The sequence below is a fragment of the Alexandromys fortis genome, unplaced genomic scaffold (genome assembly GCF_014885135.2).
Source record: "Alexandromys fortis isolate MF-2015 unplaced genomic scaffold, M_Fortis_MF-2015_v1.1 scaffold_24, whole genome shotgun sequence".
Classification (NCBI taxonomy): domain Eukaryota; kingdom Metazoa; phylum Chordata; class Mammalia; order Rodentia; family Cricetidae; genus Alexandromys; species Alexandromys fortis.
Window position 1 is genome coordinate 3,455,964 of NW_026067906.1, and position 22,296 is coordinate 3,478,259.

Consider the following 22,296-nt stretch of genomic DNA (forward strand, 5'->3'; position numbering starts at 1 on the left):
GACATAGAAATACAATTTAAACTGCATATGTTCTACTTGGGTATTTTAAGAGTTCCGTTTAGTCTAAGATGTAATTTACAAATGGAACTTTGGAATGTATGTACGTTTTAGAATAAGTGGTGAATCATTAATATTGCTGGTTTATATTGTAAGTTATAACTAAGGTGCACAGTCTAGGGTGCTTCCTTACAATGAATAGTATAATTTAAATAAGATTTCATTCTATTTGCTAAATACCAATTAGTGATTTCTCAGAGTTAAACTGAAAAATCTATAAAATTTTTGTGTATAAGAAAAATAAATCCAGGCAGTGGTGGCTCATACCTTTAATCCCAGCACTTGGGAAGCAGAGGTGGGTGGATCTCTGTGAGTTTCAGGACAGTCAAGGCTAAACAAACAGAAACTCTGTCTTGAAAAAAATCAAAGAAAAGAAAAGAAATATTTTATATGGATTATTTATTTGTGAATAAATAATCTAACTAGAATTTAGGATTATATTAGCCATTGAAGGTTTCTGATTAACTTGACCTGTCAGGTCACAGCTAGGAGCCTAGAAGTATGACTGAGTAACTTCTGACATATCTAGAAAGCTGCAACAAAAGCCAAGTTTTCTGCCTTTAGGAATTTAGCATTTTTTTAAATTATTTTTTTCCCCTAGGGTTTCTCTGTGTAACCAATGGCTCTGGTTGTCCTGTAATTCTATCTATACTTCTATAGGCCAGTCTGGCCCTGAACTCAAAGATCTGCCTGCTTTTGCCACCTGAGTGCTGGGGTTAAAGGCATATATAAGCATTGCCTGGCTAGGGGTTTAGCTTTAATTATTAAAGTGTGGTTTGCAATTATTTTACATTGTCTTGATCCTGATTTTCACCTCAGGGGGTGAAATTAGGAGGCAAATTAGGAGACAGGTTAGCTGAAAGAATTAGACCAATAATAACATTATTAGTATTAATAAATATTGCTACCTGCCTGGCACTGCTCTAAGCATAATCTTATTATATTCTGGGCAGATTAAAATAATAAATAAACAAACAAACAATGTCATCTCTGTATCTAAGTTACAAGTTGAAAATGAGAGTGGAACCAAGTTTACCTCCTGACTGGGTTCCCTAATGAATTGTAGCACCTTTACATGTGTGTTTGTCAGGGTTTTCTAATTAGTTAGCTTTAATGTGCATTGTAGTTTAACTGTCTGGAAAATTTGTGCGTAAGAAATCTCCAGGTTTCAAGTGATACCGACTGGTGTATAATCCTAGTTACCTGATGTTCTATGAAGATTTTGTCACTCGTTTGCCAGTTGTTAAGTTTGTAATTATATTGCCTTCTATTTCAGGCCTTGAACCAAAGACAATGATTGATTTAACTGAATTTAGAAACAGTAAACGCTTAAAACAGCAGCAGTACAGAGCTGAAAACCAGATACTTTTGAAAGAGGCAAGTGGCGCTCAATTGACGGTTTTCTTGTCTGGATTAAGGGGAACTACTTACTAATAATGCATACTTTGCAGATTGAAAGTCTCGAGGAAGAACGACTTGATTTGAAAAGAAAAATTCGTCAAATGGCTCAAGAAAGAGGAAAAAGGAATGCAACTTCAGGTATTCTCAGTCACTCTATACTTGTTAAAGTGTCCTGCGGAGAGGACCCCTGGACCTGGGGTGTGCTGGGTGTGGCAGTTTATTTTGTTCTGTTTTGCTCTGTTGCCCGGAATCTGGTCCAAGTAATAGGAGAAAATATTATCCAGAAAAAGGAGATAGCTAGGTATTAATTGGTGTGATCCTACCCTGAAACAGTTAAACAAAACAACAACCAAGTTTAGGAATTATACACTTTTGACAAATTCAGGGTACAGACTGTTGATTTTATCCACTTTGTTGTGGCTAAGCTTAAAACAGTAATTTTTATGTCAGTGTATGTCACCTTAGAATGGCACTTTGTGAAAGTTTTAAATTGGAAGGTTATTTTTATTATTTACTTTAAATATTTTCACTGACCTTATATACATTTGTTTGTTTACCTTTTAGAAAGGCAATGTAGTTTTTGTAACATCCACTGAAGTTCATTTTTGAGGACCATGTAGAAAGTGTTTCTTTCTTTAAATTTTTTTTAAGTTTTATTTTTACTTTTGTATGTATTTCTCTGCTCCATGTGTGCCAATGCCCATGGAAGCCAGAAGAAGGCATCGGGTTCCTGGAGATGGAGTTATAGGCAGTTGTGAGTTGCTTGGTGTGGGTACTGTGAACGAACTTTGGGTCCTTTGGAGAAGCATTACACACTTTTGTAAAATTAAAATATTATTTTCTTATTTTCTCCTCCCATAACACTCCCATGTTCTTCCCTCCATCTTGTGTCTGTGTGTGTGTGTGTGTGTGTGTGTGTGTGTGTGTGCAAATAAATATGTAAATGCAGCCTATCGATTCCACCTTGTGTTCTCTGACGTTGGTTTTTAGGGCTGACCACTCGACACTGGTAAACTGGGTAGGGTCCTTATCTAAGGGAAAACTAATTCTTCCTCTCAGCAGTTTGTGATTTCCTATAGCTTTTCATGTAGTGGTAGCCCCGTGTGATTGATCATGGTTGTGTTAAGATGTTAACTGGTGTAGACACTGCTAAGGTCTTGTTTAAGCAGCTGTCTTTTGTGATTTCCCTGTCATACACAGACGACTCAGTCTCTTAGCAGACTTCCTGGTCCTCTGACTCTTACCATGTTTCAGTCCTTCTGCAATGTCCCGTGAGCCTCCACTGTAAGGGTTATGTTACAGTTGCTTCAGTTGGGAATGGACTCCCCATAGTCATTATTCTCTGTATTTTCACTAGTTATGGCTTTCAGTAATGGTGTCCATCTGCTGCAAAGAGGTGTTTCTTTGATGAGATAGTGAGGGATACATTCTTATCTGTGGGTGTAAAGATAGCTCTTTAGAATGCAGCTAGTAATTACACTGGTTTAGGAAAGTGACAGTAATACATTCTTCTCTGAGGCATATGAACTCAGTAGCTGCTGCGGGTTGGCAAGACAGTCTCACTGTGCTGTTTCTGGATGCCCTGGAACTGTCTATATAGACCAAGCTGGCTTTGAACTCACAGAGGTCCTCCTGTCTCTGGCCCAGAGTGCTATGATTAAAGGCATATGTCATCACATCAGCTCAGTATGTGCTCTGAATTACTGAGCCATCTCTTGATCCCCATCCAACCCCCCATTCTGTCTTTTTTTTTATGTGACCCTAGTTTATTAGTTTAGAGATGTGAAAATCCATAATAAATCAGTAAGTAACTAGTTTGCTTCTTTCCCATACTCCCCTGCATCCATGTTCATACAAGCAACCCTAATTAAATTTAGAAGTCATGAGAACAATAGACATGGAAACAGGACAGGGATTTTCTGAGAATAAGGGGTTCAAAGACTGTGGAAAGGGCAAAAGAGATGGTAATGGGTGGATATGACCAAAATACACTTTAAAATATATGACATTATCAAAATCAATACAATTTAAAGGATACGTAAATACAGTTCAGCAGCTAAGAGCGCTGACTCCTAGAGGACCTGGTTCAGTTCCCATCACACACATGACGACTCACAACCGTCTGTAATTTCAGTCTTAGAGGATTTGTAGAACGAATAATAAACACCCAGAGAAAGAAACTGGGATTCAGCCTGAAAACCAGAAAAGCAAAGCAGCCAAGCCACTGGAGAAGTCTTACCTCTACCAACCAAGGCTGGGTAATCACAGACTAATCAGCTAGAGCCTCCCCCCCCCCCCCCCCCCCGTTTTATATTTTCTTTCGTGCTGGGATTAAATAAAGGTGTGAGACATCACTACCTGGATTTGTTTCTGTATTGATCTTGTGTAGCCCATGGTGGCCTTGAACTAACAGAGATCCACCTGCCTCTGTCTCCCAAATCCTGGAATTAAAGGTGTGTGCCAACACTGCCTGACCCTAGTGGCTTAGCTTTGCCCTTCTGATCTTTAGGCAAGTTCTATTTATTGAAACATAAATAAAATATCATTATAGGGATTTAACGCCTTCTATCTTCTGGAGCCATCAATCACACTTGTGATTCACAGACACCCGTGCACATAAAGTAATAATATAAAGACAAATAAAATTGTAAATATCTTTGTAAGAACCCCATTGGAAGACTAAGACCTCAGCCCTCTATTAGCACACTTGCCTGGCATGCACACAGCCTACACAAAGTCACTTCCCAACATCACAAAAAATAAAGTCAAATAGAAATATTAAAATAAATGTATGGCTTTTAATTGATTTTCTTTATATGTTTAAATAGTCCTGCAACTTATTATTGGATACTTTAAAATTAGCATGAACAAAAATGATAAAGAAGATACAATTCAAGTCAGTCTTATTTTATTGATAGTTTATTAAAAATAAACATGATCAGAGAGTTATATTGACTACATGTTGATCTAGGATTTTAGAAACATTGGACCTTTTGTTTGAATTAAAACTTTATTCTTGCATTGTTTTAAAGGAGAGTGATTTTTGTGTTGGTTTCTTATTTGTTAATTCATATTGTAGGATTAACCATGGAGGACTCGAACCTAACTGAAAAGTTTTCTCAGGAAGATAAAATAGGAGAAAGACAACTAAATTTTATGAGCCTCAAAAGCATGAATGAAACACAATCAAAGGTAAACAGTATTGCTTTGACAACAAGAATAAAGGAAAAAGCTAACTGCATTTTTCCTTCACTTAATCTCATTGAGCTCTTCTGCTCTTTTTAGCTGTTAAATAACTTGCTTAAATAACTTGGTATCTCTGGATGGATTAACGAGACATATTTACTTTAAACACAGATTAAGAGTTCAGCTACAGTAGAGCTGCTGCCTAGGAGACCATCTTTCAGTGTTCTGCGATCAGATCAGAATGAGACAGAGGAGAATATGATCATACAATCATTGTCGAGAATGCTGCCTGCAATTCATCGTAGCGTAGAAAGTGGAGTGCATCCTATGGTCTCTTTAACTAGAGGTTCCTCATTTTTGCAAATGAAAGACGATACTTCAGCTCCAGAAGCTATTACAATAAGGGAGATTTTTAAAGCACCATGTCTGCAGTCTTTGAGAAATCTAGAATCGTTAGTCAGCGCCCTCAGTAAAAAGAGCAATGAAGAGATAAGTGATTACCTATGCTCTTTTTCCGAGGAGTGTATGAAGAAAGTGTCAGGAAGCCAGCAAGCTCTAGAAAAAAACATATTCTTACAGAAAAGCAGTTCATCATTTCAAGCATCACCAAGAGCTTCAGAATTAATGCAGAAATTATCACATGGGCAAAAGTCCGCAGTATTTTGTCAACAGTCGTATGACCATGATGTGGAAAAAGTAACATCAGAAGATGAACAGGTCCATTATGAAGTGAAGTGTGCTGAGCTCAGTGTAAAAGACGAGAAAAGACAGAGTGAATCACCCTCACAGACTGAGATGTTGAGAAGTGCAGATCCTGTCCCTGTTACCACACAGCCCAAGTCATCTGAGCTAGATCCCCTTGAAAATCTTATAGAACATCTACAGAAAGAGCTAGTATTCCTTAGATTGCAGGTGAGCTTTCTTCATGCAATTTGTCTTATTTTCTTACCAGAGTTCTAGAAACAATTCTGATAAGATTTCTTTTTATTTGCACATTAAAACTCATTTATAATAACAAATCTGTACTTTAAAAAAAAAAAAAACTAAAAAAATTACAGTATATTTGCTTTGAACTTGTTGACTTGCCTAATATATTAAATGTTTCTTTAGAATGCAACTATAGCACAGGATTTATCGATCCAAGAAGAACAGAGTAGAAATGCAGAAATAGAACTTGACCGTCAGAGAAGCCAGGCAGAACAGGTAGTGTAAAGACAGACCATGCAGGGCAACAACAGTTGATACTAGGACAGAAACTGCTGCGGATCCCCAGCCTCCTGCCAGCCACGGGGAGAGCGGGAGGAAGAGGTGGTAGCATCTCTGGTTTTATCCTTGGGCCTGCATTTTATAATTGCTCTGTTTCTGTAGCCTCTTTTCTGATGTGCTAAACTTGAACTTATAAAGCATAGTTTTAACCTGACACCTATTTATTACTGTGATATTTTATAAAACATGTTTATTCTCTTTGTTCAGAATGAATTTCTTTCAAGAGAACTAATTGAGAAGGAAAGAGACTTAGAAAGAAGTAGGACGGTAATTGCTAAATTTCAGAATAAATGTAAGTCACTATTATCTCTTCCTTTTCTATACCTAATTTCTCTATACTAAAATGTAAACTTTAATACTTTATTTATGTGTTTATTTATTTATTTACTTTTTGATTTTGCAAGGCAAGGTTTCTCTGTAGCTTTAGAGCCCTGTCCTGGAACTAGCTCTTGCAGATCAGGCTGGCCTCAAACTCACAGAGATCTGCCTGCCTCTGCCTCCTGAGTGCTGGGATTAAAGACATTTGCTCCCACTGCTCGGCTAATTAGTTATTTTTTAATCTTTAATTGTCTTTATAATCTTAGCTCAGTCCCTGTTACATAGCTTTGTGGTTTACATAAGCATTTTTATTGTTATAGAATGTTAAAGTTCCATTTTTTATAAAAGTACAATCACATATTTTATATGCTTAAGTGAAAGTGAAGTTATAAAAATGTAAGGATTTTAATATAACAGAGCTATGCCACATGTGTGCCTGTGCATGTTTACCTGTGTGTGTATGTGTATATGCATATAACTAAAATAGGCATGGTGTTTAAGTCGACTGTTCTTGTTCCATTTATAGTTGGATTTTTTATTTACATTTTTGTTCTCCAATTTTTTTTATCTGAAATATCTGTCATGTACATGGAAAATGTAAGTTGTAAGAACAATATATTTATTCAATGTGAAAAAATATAATTACAGTAAAAGAATTAGTTGAAGAAAATAAGCAACTTGAAGAAGGCATGAAAGAAATTTTGCAAGCTATTAAGGACATGCAGAAGGACCCTGATGTGAAAGGAGGTGAAACTTCTCTAATCATCCCAAGTCTGGAAAGACTGGTTAATGTAAGTTACGTGTGATGATAATGTATGTCTGCAGCCAGTCCTTTTCTAGGGATTTCTGTTTCTGATGCTGTGATAAAATACTTGGATAAAACGCACCTTAAGAAATAGGATGAATTATACATTTCAGGTACGGCCTGTTATGGCAGGAAAGTGTCGGCGGCAGGTACCAGAGCAGCTCATCACAGTGCATCCCCAGACTGGCAGAACTAATTCTTCTACTTTCTAGATGCTGAAGTGAGGAAGTGAAGATGAGAGGAACCCAGTATTTGCCCAGCTAACAAGAAACTGCCTCTTATATGAATGCTGATCATCTTATTACTGTCTGGCTATTTTCTGCTTTACTAATCGATTAATATTTACTTAATGTTATTTATTATAAGGAAGTGATCAGTATTTATAGTAACATAAGCTAGACTTAAATTTTATAAATATTACTTTATATATAAATTTAAATAACAGTCTTATTAGACATGCCAGTGAACGTAGGAAGTTGATTAAATTATTGAAAGACGTATTTTTCTTGTCTCTGATTTTACTGTTTTCCATTTCATTTATAATATGTAATATAAATATACTAGGCTATAGAATCAAAGAATGCAGAAGGAATCTTTGATGCCAGTTTGCATTTGAAAGCCCAAGTTGATCAACTTACAGGAAGGAATGAAGAATTAAGGCAAGAACTCAGGGAATCTCGGAAAGAGGCTATAAATTATTCACAGCAGTTGGTAAAAGCAAACTTAAAGGTGAGACTTTTATTAAATACAAGAAAATATTAAAGCTATGACTGTCTGTTTTAATAGGAAACTTTTTTTTTTTTTTTTTTTTTTTTAATCCTGGCTGTCCTAGAACTTGCTTTGTAGACCAAGCTGATCTTGAACTCACAGAGTTCCATCTGCCTCTGCGTCCTGGGTGCTGGCATTAAAGGTATGTGCCACTACCACTCTAGCTAGGAAACTTTTTTTTTTAAAGACTTTTTTTGAAAGGAAAATGTCCTTTGAATTCTTTCAACCCTAAACCACCTTTTTTGTTTTGAAATTTGAAAATGTTTTTATTTATTTATTCTTTGATAATTTCTTATAGTGTATTTTGACCATATCCCATCCATGCTTGATCGGTTTAGATCCTGTTTAACAACCATACTTCATGTTCTTTCTCCCTCTTTAAACAACAACTAAAAACAAACAACAAAAACCTCCGACTCTGATTTGTGGTAGCCAGCTACCTACTCCTGAGCATGGCACCTGCCCTGGAGTATGGTGGTTATACTCAGTGTTGACCTACTGAAGAAATGGATTTCTTCCTCTCTGGGCAGTTTTACAGATGTCTGCGTAGCTAGGGCTGGGACTTGGTGAGCACATCATTTCCTCTGTGCTGTTATTTGTCAGGCTTGCTCTGCAGATCTTGTGTGTGCTGTCAACAACAGTCTCCGTATGGGCATCTGCCCTGCTGGGACCAGAAATGCTAATTCCATGGAGTCATCCACAACCTCTGGTCCCTAGCATCTTTCTGCCCCTCTTCCGCATATATCCTTGAGCCCTATTTATGTTGAACATCCTGATGTCTCTCATAAAGATTCCTTATGAAGCTATGTGGAAAAGCAAATTCCTTTACTATATAAGAGAACATAAAAACTCTAATCTTGTATTAAGGGATTTCTAAGTAAAAATTAAAGTTTTATTAATTCTTGTCAAGTTCTTCCTGACCATTTAAAAAGATGCTCAGTGGAGAAAGCTGAAGAATAACTTCCTGCCTGGTCACTTTCCTTAGCGTGATTATCATTCCTGGGTTGTTTCCAGATTGATCATCTGGAGAAAGAGACTGATCTTCTCCGCCAGTCTGCAGGAGCCAATGTAGTTTACAGAGGTGTAGACTTGCCTGATGGGATAGCACCGTCCAGTGCCCATATCATCAATTCCCAGAATGAATACTTAATACATCTTTTGCAGGTACTGGTAATCTCTGTAGTAATGGCAGACGTATTTGGTAGTATGTTTCTTAATTTAGTCTATGAATTCCTGTGAGTTCTCAGAGTAAACAGGTATGCTATTAGTAGATTGTGAGTCGGCTGGACTAATATAAGGGAAGTTTATTCTGTTTACCTACATGTAAAGCATGTTCATGTCTCTTGTTGATCTGTGTTAGTCACTTGAAATGTATAAAGACATGAAGAATTATAAGCAGATGCCATAAAGTAGCATCGTTTTGTGTTTATTGCTGGTTAGAAAAGCAAGACAAGGAAAGGGCAAAGCTTCTCAATGCCCTTAGTAGATTGTCTCTTTTTGTGCTCATCACAGAAAAGCTTGCAAGTAAACCTGACCCTCACCATTTCTTTCCTGCGTAAATGTTGGTCCACTGCAAATTAGGAAGGGTGCTCTATTTCATCACTTGCCCTGTAATTGTACTTAAGAAAACCTATTCAAAACAAAAATACATTTCTGATTTTAAGCAGCATTTCTTCTCACTGCTAGCTTATCTATTAGTGTGATACTTGAGTTATAATCATCAAATTTTGGTTTTGTATTTATATATAATATTACTCTTTATTTGAATTTGTATGATACAGGAGTCGTGTAAGGGTAACTTAACATATCGAAACATTCCTTTAAAATTCATCTTATATCACTACTTTTAAATTCATGGCATTATTAATGATTCATTTTTGTACATTAGAGGGACATCGTCAACAAATAATGGCAACGTGATATACTTGACCTAAGATTTTTTTTTTTTAATAAAAAAGCAGGGGCCTAGCAAAATGACACTGTGGGTACAGGCACTGGTGCCGGCCCCGACAGCCTCTGTTTGTCTTCAGTCGCTGCACCATGTATTGGAAGGAGAGAACAGACGCCCTAAGTTATCCTCTGGCCTCCAGACTGCATCATACATTCACCTGCATGCAAATGGGTGCTTTAATTAATTCACAGTTTTCCCATGTTTAAAAAGACATAGAAAGGCTAATTTCAGTCAAGGCACAAAAATGTCTGCTGACCAAAGACTATGTCGTTAAATAATAGGAGTTGAGTGTTTGACTGTTCTGTTTGATAAATGTTTATGCTCAAGGTGAATACTGTATCAGATAGATGTGTGCTTACTGCAGCTACCACATTTGAAAAGAATAATTTTGCTTGTTTTATAGGACTTTTATGTGTATTATCTTGTTCTTTGTATCTTATGTTGTTTGAAATATGGAGTTTTAATAATGCTTTTGGAATGTGAATCTGTACCCTTTTAATTCAAAATGTAGTGTAATGCTATTTAAACTTAATTTTTAGGACCTAGACAATAAAGAAAAGAAGTTAAAACATTTAGAAGATTCTCTTGAAGATTATAACAGAAAATTTGCAGTAATTCGTCATCAACAAAGTTTATTATATAAAGAATATCTAAGGTATCTATGTTTTGAAACTTTATAAATTTAGTTGGATATAGTACTGTTTTTTAGTCACAAAGAAAAGTACTGATCCCCTCCACATAACTTGTCAAAAGTATGTTTAAATGTGCTTCTGAATTAGTTCAGTGATCTCAACCCTCTTCATGTCTGGGATTGACAGAGACACTGAGCTAGTTGTTTTTCCTTTCCTGTGTGTGTCTTAGCTGCTTGTAAAAAACTATGATAACACTTTTTTGTTTAACACCAATAGGGTTGTCATGCAGTTAAGTGAATAATTACAAGAAAACGTTCAAGTTATTGCATAGCACAACTATACACTATAGAGAGTTGCTGTTGTTAGCAGTACTCATCCTGTCACCTTTACACAACCATGCTCTTAGGGACGACCACGCTCCCTCACCTCTCACCTCATCACGACCATCATATTCTTTACACAACCATGTTCTTAGGGACGACCACGCTCCCTCACCTCTCACCTCATCACGACCATCATATTCTTTACACAACCATGTTCTTAGGGACGACCACGCTCCCCTACCTCTCACCTCATCACGACCATCATATTCTTAGTAGGAAGCAGGCTTCGTAGCCAAAGGTGATTCTGAACACTTATGGTAGCATCTGATTGACAGGAAACCCAGAGGTAGTTAGAGGATGGATCAATTTATATGCATTTTTGTTAGCTACTATCGTTATAAAATATTTCTAGACGTTCATAGACCAGAGAGTCATGTTGATTGAAGAAGAGTAACATGTTTTTCCATATTTTGACACATATCTAATCAAAATTAAGTCATATGTTGAAATCAAAACCATTTAGAGGCAAAGGTAATTATGCCACTAAAATTCGATCATGCCAAGCATAAATTAACAGTTGTATGACTTTTCAGTTAGCAAAAATGACATATTTATATACTTGTAAAACTGGTTCATCTAGATTTATTTTAATTGAAAAGTAAATCTGTATTTGTTTTATGCTATATGCACAAAATATTTAGAATGCAAATATTAGAAATCACTAGATTTGGAGAAAAATGATTTTTTCTTTACCATTGGGTATCAAATGCAAATAGCTTTTGGATAGGGTTGGGACACTCTGTCCAATTTATGAAGTTTTCTCCAAATCCAGTGATTTCTAATATTTGCATTCAAATTTTTTTTGTATATTCATTGCTCATATTTAAGTTGAGCCAGAATTTTGAGTTTTTCAGAATTTGTTTAGCGTATTAACTATATTTATATTCTTAATCTTTTTCTCTATACATTCTTTGTTTATAAATCCTATATTCTTAGTAGTTATTCAGTTAAAGTTATATATACATACACACACACACACATATATATATATAATAAAAATACATGTATATATGCTTTTACCAAATCAACTTAATCCGGTACATGCTCTGCAAATTTAGGTTTTATGCCATTTAGTTATGAAACCTTTAATGCTAAAGTGAAGTTTCAAAGAACCCTTTTCAAATGAATTTTTAAACCTTGGAGTTTTTTTTTTTTCTATTTAATTTTTATTGACAAAATATTGTAGACTTGACTTTTATGTTTCAAGTCTGGATGAAGATTGAGGTATTATGTTGCAAATATGTTAAAGAGATAGGGCAAATAAAGATGGAAATAACTTGATAAAATTGCTACCACTTTTAATTTACTAAAACATTGAGTGAAAATGTAACGTCTTGTAATTTGAATGTTTGATAGTGTGTCTTTCATTCTGAGAATATTTAAAGCTTCCATAATCTAAATTCATCCCTTTTGCAGTTAAAAAATTTATTCTATTTATTATCTTTTTAATTGTTATTGCATGATATTATAGTGAAAAGGAGACGTGGAAAACAGAGTCTGAGACAACCAAAGAGGAGAAGAGGAAGCTTGAGGACCAAGTCCAGCAGGATGCTGTGAAAGTGAAGGAGTATAATGTAAGCCTTACTCCGGATGTTACTCTTCCAGGCTCCCGAGGATAGCTGGTTCACTTAGTAACGCCAGTGTGCTTCTCTGCAGAACCTGCTCAGTGCTCTTCAGATGGATTCAAATGAGATGAAGAAAATGCTTTCGGAAAACAGTAGGAAAATCACCGTTTTGCAAGTGAACGAGAAGTCGCTCATACGGCAGTATACAACCCTGGTGGAAATGGAGCGGCAGCTTCGGAAAGAAAACGGGAAGCACAAGAATGACTTAGTGTCAATGGAAGCCGAAGTTACTGAAAAAATTGGAAGTTTGCAAAGATTTAAGGTATTTCTGAAAATTTGGGGGAGGGGGTAGCTTAGGAATTTTTCAGGTCTACAATCAGTGAGACTCATGCACACCATCAACAGGATTAGTGGTTCGTGATTACTGACATTTCTCTAGTTACTTTATCCATTTTTTTGTAGACTATTAAAATTGTAGACATAAATATCTTTAGCATAATCTCTATCATAGAAATTATGTTTGCATAATTGTAATAATGATATTTTACTGAAAAAATTGACAGTATTTCCCTAACTTTCCCACTGTGCTGACTATATCTAGTCTTCTTTAGATCTAGGCTTTGATCATGAATAGTGCATGTATTAAATTTGACAGTTGCATGTCCTGACCCTGAAGACAGTGACCTGTTTCACTGTGTTTTGCTCTTCTCTTTGAAGAATATTTGATTGACCTACTTTTTTTTTGATTTTACCAAGTTTAACTCTGAGACCTTGATTTGATTCAATTTAAACAGTTTTAGCAAGAATACATCTTAAATAAATCATCTATGTTATGTCATTCCAAAAGATAGCATATCTGTCTGGATGGTGTTTTGTGAGGAATTACATCATCTTTGATTGATATCTATATTTTTAAGTGGTTAACTGGTAAGATTTAGCATGTTATAAATAAAGGATCCTTTGCTATTTTTCCTAATAATTTTCACATTCATGATTGCCTGATATGGGTGTTCATGGTTCTCTCATACTATTAATGCTGTTACATTCTTTTGAAAGTAGAGACATATTTGTCGTTGGCCGGGGTATCGGCCTCTTGTAGTATATTTCCCACTGTGAAGATGGTATGAGAACTTCGATATTTCCTTTTCACAACCAGTCACAGAAGGGCAGGATGTGTGTGCTCTGTTTCCAGGCGGATTTGTCTGTTTTCTCGTGAGATTCTTCATCTTTGGTTATCATGATAGATTCACAGACTTCTAAACAATAGCCACATTTTACTCAGTTGATAATTCTAAACTTTGTTTACTAGAAAGCTTTTTACAATGTCTCTTAGTTTTGTTTGTTTGTTTGTTTGTTTGTTTTTGTTTTGTTTTGTTTTTTTAAAGCATGGATCCATTAGTTTTTGAACCAAACTTGATTTGTTTTCTGGCATAAAGAAATTTTCCGGACCTAACTTACACACTACTTATGCTTGGATGCAAAGTAATCCAGTTCTTTAAGGAACCCTGTTTCTTTTTAGAGGGCAAACTATTTACATGCCAAAACTGATTGTATGATGACGTCATTGCTACTTGTCTCTTTCCTTGGAAGATATAGGGAATATAGCGTATAACTTTAGAATATGAGTGCATGCTGTTATTTCCAATCCAAACTTAACATTACAAGGTAATTATACCACTATATTTTATTCCCTAAACTCATTTAACTTTGTAATGTTATTTTCTTCATTGTTTTGCATAGAAAACTAAAATATTAATTATTCTATGAGATATCATCACATATTAAAAATAATAGCATCTGTAACACTTCTTAGTATATGCTAAAATTTCTTTGCAGTTGTAATTTTCCTCGGAATCTGTCCTATTTAGCATTGTTAGCAAAAATAACATTCTAGTAACTTGAAAGAATTCCATCATCTTTTAATTTTCTTTTTGCTTTCAATATTAGGATTTTTCAAAGTGAATTAGAATATATAAACCATGTTTTAAAAGATTTAGTAAGAAATGTCTTGCTGCTGCCCCTGTCCTGCTATCCAGGTAACAGAATACTTTCCAGGTAGTATTTCTGCAACAGAAACAGAACCTGGGAGTGATTACCCATCCACTTTTGTTTGTACCTTCACCTGAGAGCTGTTTCTATTTGGACATGAATTAAGGAAAATTTGAGACTTAGGAATGTCCTTGTTTTTATTTTTGTGGCTTTAAGAAAATTGGACTCTTGGGTTTTACCAATATAGAGAGTGCTAAAATAAGAGCTGGAGTGAGTGTTTGCCATCCTCCCTCTTTCTTCAAACATCGTTTCTGCTTTATGTTTTTTTGTTTCATTTTTTATAATAGGAAATAAGAAAGGGGAATGTTTTCAAGGAAACAAAACGTATTTCCTTGCTTTTTATCCAGCCTGCTTCACAAAATGAAACCAAACCCCTAGAATATAGTAGAATAGTATATGTTTATTTACATGAAAGACGCTGTTGCAGTTAGAGCAGAAGCTCGCTATACTCAGGAATGCATTATGACTACAGCGTCTTCAGCTCCTCTTCATCAGTCTGGTTATTTATTGCACCGCTTGCCTCCATCATGTTGCTGTACTTTTTATGTACCTTTGGCTGGTCATAGAGCATCTTACTGGAAAGAACTGAGAGTCCCTGTACCTTGTTTGTTTTAATAAAACCACTTTAGTACCTCCGATTAATGACTTTTCATTAGAATGGTAGGACATTATGTGGCTCCTTTTCTTAGGGCCGTAAAAATACCTAGTAAACTTAGAAATAGGAAAAGTTTGTTTTGGTTCAGAAATTGGGAGGTTTGAAAATATGGTCTCACTACCTTTGGCCTGTGGTGGTACAAGTACATCATAGTAAGACTGGGCAATAGAGGCCTTCTTACTCATAGGTAATTATAATAAAAAGGAAAAGAGAGCACGAAGGGACAGAGGCCCCGTCATCCTTGTGAAAGCACACTCCAGGTGACCTGGGCTGCCCCCGGGACCCCACACCTTCGTCCTTTCCGTTCCCTAGCAGCACCCTGCTGCAGAATACACTTTGACCATGTGTCTCTGGAGGAAGAATATTCTGTATTAGATTATAGCAAACAAGAAATAAGTAACAAATTCTTATTGCTACTCTTTAGACTATTTTTATTACTCAATAATAGGAACCAAAAATAAGTTTGTGTGATTTTAAGAAAGCAGGCAAGCATAGTTAAAATGTAAAGGTTTCCTTATTTCATACTAATTTTGTCATTTAAAATGTCAAATGTTTGGTTGACTTTAATCTTCTAGAGATTAGGCAGGCATCCAAAGGTTATTTCTGAATTGTTTATTTTACTTTCTCAAATTAATTATATTTCAATTTACTGTGACAGCTTGTAAAAGGATTCATTTAAATTGCTAATTAAACTTTCCAAATATTATTTCCTATATGAAAGAATAACATGAGAAATACATTTTTCAAATGGTTTTAAAATCCGTTTTGCTTTCAATTGAATCATCTTTCTTTAAAAATAACTAATGCTTTACCAGGAAAAGTATGCAAATTTAACTGTGTATCCTTTTTTTTTTTTTTTCAGGAAATGGCTACCTTCAAAATTGCAGCTCTCCAGAAAGTTGTAGATAATAGTGTCTCTTTGTCTGAACTTGAACTTGCCAATAAGCAATACAATGAACTAACTACTAAGTACAGGGACATACTGCAGAAAGATAACATGCTTGTTCAGAGGACAAGTAACCTAGAGCACCTGGAGGTGAGTGTGTATGATCTTTGAACACTATTATTCTAGCCACTTTACTTTGAGGGTATCCTGGGGCTGTAAGACTTTTACTGATTTCTAGTGATTAAAGTTGGTTTCTATTTATGTAACTGTGGTGGAGATATGATCATGGGTATAATCTAGTTGTGGTTTGTCCTGGATATCAGTATGTATTTCTATATGTAACATACTGTGTATTTATAATTGTCAATAACTTAAAGGTGACTTTATATAGGTCATTCTCTTACGTGTCTTATATGACTTAGATGAGTCAATTGCCACACACCACGGCCCCTGTCTGCGCTGTATGTGCTAGACCCCAGTTCGTGAACTTCGGGCAAGGGGCTGGAGGTTGAGAATACACAGGCAGAGACAGACTGACACACAGACCTTCCAACACTGGTACCAAAAAGCCCTCTTTAATAGCACCATGGAGACTTAAATACCCTGCAGTCAATTGCCAACAGGTGAAAATCCCATCCTCTGATCCTCTAGGCAAAGCACAGCTTTTAGTAACTTCCATTAGAAGGCTCTAGACAGGGAAGAGCAGCTGAAGGCCAGGACTTAATTGGTCCCAACAGTCAAACTTTCTTGGCACACATGGAATTAAAGGGAGACATGCTATTAAATACCTATTCTTTTTTTTTTTTTTGCCTTGATTTCAGAGTCCTCAAATTTGATTTCTTATGATGAATTTGTTTCACTGTGAATACATTATTAATAGCAATTCATAGATATTGGATGAGCTTTCCAAATCTCCATTCTCTCATGTTTTAGAAATACTGAAAACTGGGGTGGGGATGAAGGACATGGCTCTGGGTGTAAAAGGTCTTCCTGGCAGGCAATTTGGATCTGTGGAACACGTATGTTTTAGTTTCTTTTGTGTGATGAATCACCTAGCAAAAGCAACTTTAAAAAGTAGGATTTCTTGACTCCCAGTTCAGGGTAGAGTCTGTCATGGTAGGGAAATCCGCATAGCAGGAGCACGTAGTGTGAAGCAGTTTGTCACAAAGTGTCCTCAGTCAAGGCATGGGTGAATGCATGCTTCCTTCTTAGCTTGCTCTCTCCATCTTGTATCGTTGTCTCTCCCACTAAGGGAAGTGATCCACAGTCAAGATGCGTTTCCCTCCATTAGTTGATATAATTAAGGTAACCCCCCACAGGGGCCATCCCCTGCTGATTATAGATTCTGTCAAGTTGACAACTATTATATTACATCATGAAAAAAAACCAGTATGGACCCATAATAGCATCACTCCTACAGCCACACGGAGACAGAGAGAGGGAAATGACCTTGTCTGGAAGCCTGTGGCCAACTAGTCAGAATTATACAGCACAGAGGCAGAAACAATGAGGAAATGCCCTGCTTTTGTCAGAGTGAATGGCAAGAACAGACTTGCAAAAGTTGTTCCTAGATCTCAACACATATGTTCCATTACATGTGTGCCTATACACACACATCACACACAGAGACTATAGTGCTGGAAGGTCATAAGTTTCATTTGTGTATATAGTCCTGACTTTTCATTATTCTGCTTTATAATCTTTATTTCCTCGGTGGAGTGTGTGTGTGTGTGTGTTTGTTTGTGTGTGTTTGCATGTGTATGACATTCTCTAGCTTGATTGTATGTGTGTATGTGCATCACATACTTGCTGTGCCTGCAGAGACCAGAAGAGGTTATTGGATCCTCTGTAACTGGAGTTACTGACAGTTACAGTCCGCGCTCTTTCCTCCCAGCTCTCTACATTTCCCACTTTTATCATTCTCTGGAGAAATAAAGGTCCAGGCATCTACAGGCTTCTCAGTAGAAGTAGAGGTGTATGTCTTTAAGATCCTCCACAAGCATGGAATAGGAAATAATTTGGGGAGCTCAGAATGTCATCCTTACATAGGGGAACACACTGAGTAAATGAAACATTATGTCTCTGATGACTTATGAAAAATAGCTTGAGTCATTATGTATTAATACTACCTAGAAATAGTCGAGTCCATTTACTTTTTACTGTTTTTGCTGAAGACCAGAGATAATTTTGTTACTGTTTAAAGATAATTCTATTTAGATGTGGTAATAATTTCCTTTCCCCATTCTCCATGTCCTTGTTCTATGTCTCCGGTATTAGCAAAGCTCTCAAGAAATCTGCAGTTAGCTACCAGCGAGCTGTTTCTTTCCTTATTTTGTTTTGCTAATACTCAAAACTCAGGCAAGAACTGAACGTGTCAGCTCCATCATTAGTCTTCAATAAACAGCTTTTTAAATTTTATTTGCTATTGTTATTATTTGTGTGTGTGTATGTGTTTACATGTGTGTTTAGGTAAGATAATTTTTAGGAGTCAGTTCATGGTAGGTTCTGGGGATGGAACACAGATTGCCAGACTTGCACAATAAGAACTTTTACTTGTTGAGGCATATTGTTTGCCTTCAGTGACTTTTAGCTTAATTCTTCTGTTTTCCCAAAGAACATTTTTAAATTGTTCCTCAAAATTGGTGTTTGTATATGAGATATGGATTTACCTAGGCTGGGGGAAAGCACAGTACCAGAGTGCCTGCTGCCCGCTAAGGACTTGAGTGCAGATCCCACCTTTCGTGGTCGTGGTCAGGTTTCCACAGCTGCCCAGAACTTGGGAGTTAGAAACAGTTGGACCCTGAGGCCCGCATCGGCCTAGACTATCTACAGATCCTGTCTCAAACAGACAGTCAAATGAACCTGAGAGTGAGAGTGAGCAAGAATCCTTAGTAGTTCCCTTTGTCTCCTGTTCTTTCTGCGATTCGTTTATAATTTTAACATTATCATCACATCTTTTATGCTCTTCTATTGCTGATGGCACTGTCTTGGTTTTTCTCTTCACCTTGTTTTGTTGCAGCCATTACACACATTGCCATCTCCAGTCGTAAACCCTCCTTGCTGCCTCTAAAATGATAGCTGCGCATACTGTAATCATGTTACTCACTTCCATGATTAGAATCACTTGATTGGCAAAAAGTCAAAATCTCTCTCTGTTTACCTTATGATAGTTCTTGCTCTAAGGCAGTGATTCTAAGCCTCTGGTTTGCTACTGGTATCAAACAACTCTTTCTCAGGGGTGACCTGTGACATTGGAAAACACAGATGTCTACACTCATAACAGCAGCAAACTACAGCTATGGAGTAGCAATGAAAATAACTCTATGGTCGGTGGTCAACACGAAGGTCTCAGCATTAGGGAGGCTTTAAAGCAAGACAAGGGTTTAAAAGCTCAGAGAAGGAAAATGGAATTAGGAAAAGATTGGGTGTTTGAAGACCTAACAGTAAGCAAAATTAGGAGCCTTGGAATTTAGATTTTGGAATTTAGGGCATATGAATACGTCTCAATGAAGGATTATTAATGTTGGGCTGGACTCTGGGCATGTTTGTGGGGGGATTGTTTTAACTAACATTATCAATATGAAAATACATAGCCCACTGTGAAGGGGGTTTCTGCTCTGTGTAAGAGTGGAGAAGTCAAGCTGAGAACCAGCAAGCAATCATACATGAACTTACTTGTGTTCTTGACCAGATGTGATAGGACTAGCTGTTTGAAGTTCCTGCCTTGAATTCCCTTAATGGTAGATGGAAACCTGGGATTATACCCCTTAAATAAGCTAACCCCTAAATTGTTTTTGTGATAGGCCGTTTTACCACAGCAACAAGAAGAACTAGCAAAGAAGATTCTACCACACTCACATACACACAGACCATAAATGGAGAAGCCTGTGGAATGTGGGATTTGTGCTTTTTCTTTTTACTGTTAACACCTAGCACCTGTCACAGATGATGTACTAGGGATGTGTGCCTGAGTGCTTGTGTGAATGAGGCAAAAAAACAGTAGTTTGTGAAAGTTATGAAGCCCCTCAGTGTTCCATATTGGTTAAAATGAATAGGTGTCTTTAGTGGCAAAGGCTAATACATGGAAGTATAGAGCCAGATGTATTATATACTAGAGTTTATTATTTGTGTTGTGTGAGAAATTATAATTTGTAAAAAGAATTTTGAATTTGCTTAATTTCAGTGTGATTTTTATCTGCATCTTTTAAAAATAAATCTTAAAAATTTCAATTAAAAATTGTGAGTGTTAAGAGATAGATAATGCATAAGGTCGAAGCTGTGTCGCGTATGTGACACCCTTGCACTGTAGTCATCTGTAATGTCTGTCTCTTATGCAGTGTGAAAATGCATCTTTAAAAGAACAAATGGACGCCATAAGTAAAGAGCTGGAGATTACAAAGGAGAAGCTGCACACCATTGAACAAGCCTGGGAACAAGAAACTAAATTAGGTAAGTCTTAACACAGAGAGGACCTAGTGATCCATGCCTAAGAGTGATTGTTTGTACTGAAAATTCCTTTTCTGTAGTAAAATATGGGCATGAACTGTATCCTACAGTGTAGTATACTGATTATAAATAATATCCTGGTGCTTGGTGTAAAGGTCTCATGTGAGTTTTTTTTCCTAGTAAAATCATATATTAATTTGTGATTAAACACTAGTTATTTTTTAATTATTTTAGCAATTAAAACCTAGTGATAATTTTGAAATATGTGTTTTTTGAGTGCAATGTTTATATCTTGTATATTATTTGATACCTTTAAATGAAAAGTTCACCACAATATATCAAAGAAAATTTGAGAATTTTTATTGCAGTAATATATTGTTATATTTTTATGTACTTTAAATAATAACCATTATTTGTTATATATCAAATTTAGTAGAAATTCAAAATATTTCTATATTTTAATCATTTGTTTTATAAAAATTCATGCAATATCCTATTATTTGAGTGCTTATGTTTAAAGTGTTAATTTTTTTTATTTTGCTATTATTTAGAATGATACAAAGATTACCTTCATTTATATCTGACTTACTTTTGAGCATGGTGTTTGATAATGGTAAAAATCATGTCATTGCACTTACATGTCCAAAGTGACACTGTTACCCTCTATTGCCCCAGTGCAGTTAGCATTCTTCCCATAGCAAGTGGTTCATTTCCAACTTATGACAACCTTCTGACCTCTGCCAGCTCTGCACTGACCTTCACATTGGTGTCTCAGTAACCTTATACTTGGAGTTGGACTTTCTTTGGACTGCCAACTCCCAAATAATGACACGGAGACCTCTTATTAAGTATGAAAGCTCCGCCTTAACTTTGGCTTATTCCTAACTATCTCTTAAAATTTAGATGATCCTGTCTCTATTAATCTACATTCTGCTATGTGGCTTGTTACTGCTCCTCAGTACCTTACATCCAGCTTCCTCCATGTCTGGATAGTGAATTTCTTGTGCATCAGATTCCTCCCAGAGTTCCTCTCTTACCCTGGATGTCCTGCCTATCTCTTCTGCCTAGCTATTGGCTGTTCAGCTCTTTAATAAACCAATCAGAAGGTACTTTAACAGAAACAGATATTCACAGTGCACAAAAAGATTATCCCACAGCATACAGTTTTTATTGTCATTTGATTGATTAATGGAGAGATTTAATCTAGAAAGAAAAGGAGAATAGGCATCAGACAGTTAGGAATAAGTAAATAAAGGGAAGAATGCAGATATGTCTCAATTCAAAAGTTCATTTCCTGCTACAGACTGTACTACTTTTTTAATACCTCTTCTGAATTATCTTCTGTGTGATGTATTGTAACATACAGGAAAGGAATCAAACATGGATAAAGCAAGAAAATCAATGACAAATAGTGACATTGTTTCTATTTCCAAAAAAATCACTGTGTTGGAGATGAAGGAATTAAATGAAAGGCAGAGAGCTGAACACTGTCAGAAAATGTATGAACACCTGAGGACCTCAGTAAAACACATGGAAGAACGGAATTTTGAATTGGAAACCAAATTCACTGAGGTTTGTACAACTTTTATCATGTAACCAGACAACAAAGATTAGTGATAGTAGATACTGGATTTCTGAGAACTTTGTACTCTAAGACTGCATGTGTGTGCAGCATTTGCATTTCATGTAATGGGTAGAGAGACAATTATTTTAAAATATGAATTGCTTTAGATTCAACCACTTATTTCTATACCCAGATTCTTTCTCGCCAATGTCATGGTACTAGTTTTCATGAACAGAAGGATGTTGTTTCTTTAAAAAGCAAATTGTCTTCCAAACCCATCTCTTCATTTAAAAATTACTCATTATCTTTTATATTCCAGAATGAGTTTGGAAGTAAGACTATAGTAAGAAGAAAAATAGTTAAA

General features: G+C 36.1%; 1 protein-coding gene across 4 annotated transcripts in view; it reads left to right on the plus strand.

Moving 5' to 3' along the window:
• Positions 1 to 22,296, plus strand: part of Cep290 (centrosomal protein 290) — a 77,671-nt gene that overhangs the window by 18,039 nt on the left and 37,336 nt on the right. For all 4 annotated transcript variants that reach the window (XM_050135469.1, XM_050135470.1, XM_050135467.1 and 1 more), the window contains exons 15-27: positions 1,334 to 1,434; positions 1,509 to 1,596; positions 4,538 to 4,650; positions 6,118 to 6,202; positions 6,877 to 7,019; positions 7,598 to 7,762; positions 8,816 to 8,965; positions 10,292 to 10,407; positions 12,239 to 12,341; positions 12,424 to 12,654; positions 15,899 to 16,072; positions 20,260 to 20,371; positions 21,735 to 21,940. In XM_050135469.1, coding sequence (XP_049991426.1) covers positions 1,334 to 1,434; positions 1,509 to 1,596; positions 4,538 to 4,650; positions 6,118 to 6,202; positions 6,877 to 7,019; positions 7,598 to 7,762; positions 8,816 to 8,965; positions 10,292 to 10,407; positions 12,239 to 12,341; positions 12,424 to 12,654; positions 15,899 to 16,072; positions 20,260 to 20,371; positions 21,735 to 21,940 — 1,787 coding nt within the window. The remainder of the gene's footprint in view (positions 1 to 1,333; positions 1,435 to 1,508; positions 1,597 to 4,537; positions 4,651 to 6,117; positions 6,203 to 6,876; positions 7,020 to 7,597; positions 7,763 to 8,815; positions 8,966 to 10,291; positions 10,408 to 12,238; positions 12,342 to 12,423; positions 12,655 to 15,898; positions 16,073 to 20,259; positions 20,372 to 21,734; positions 21,941 to 22,296) is intronic.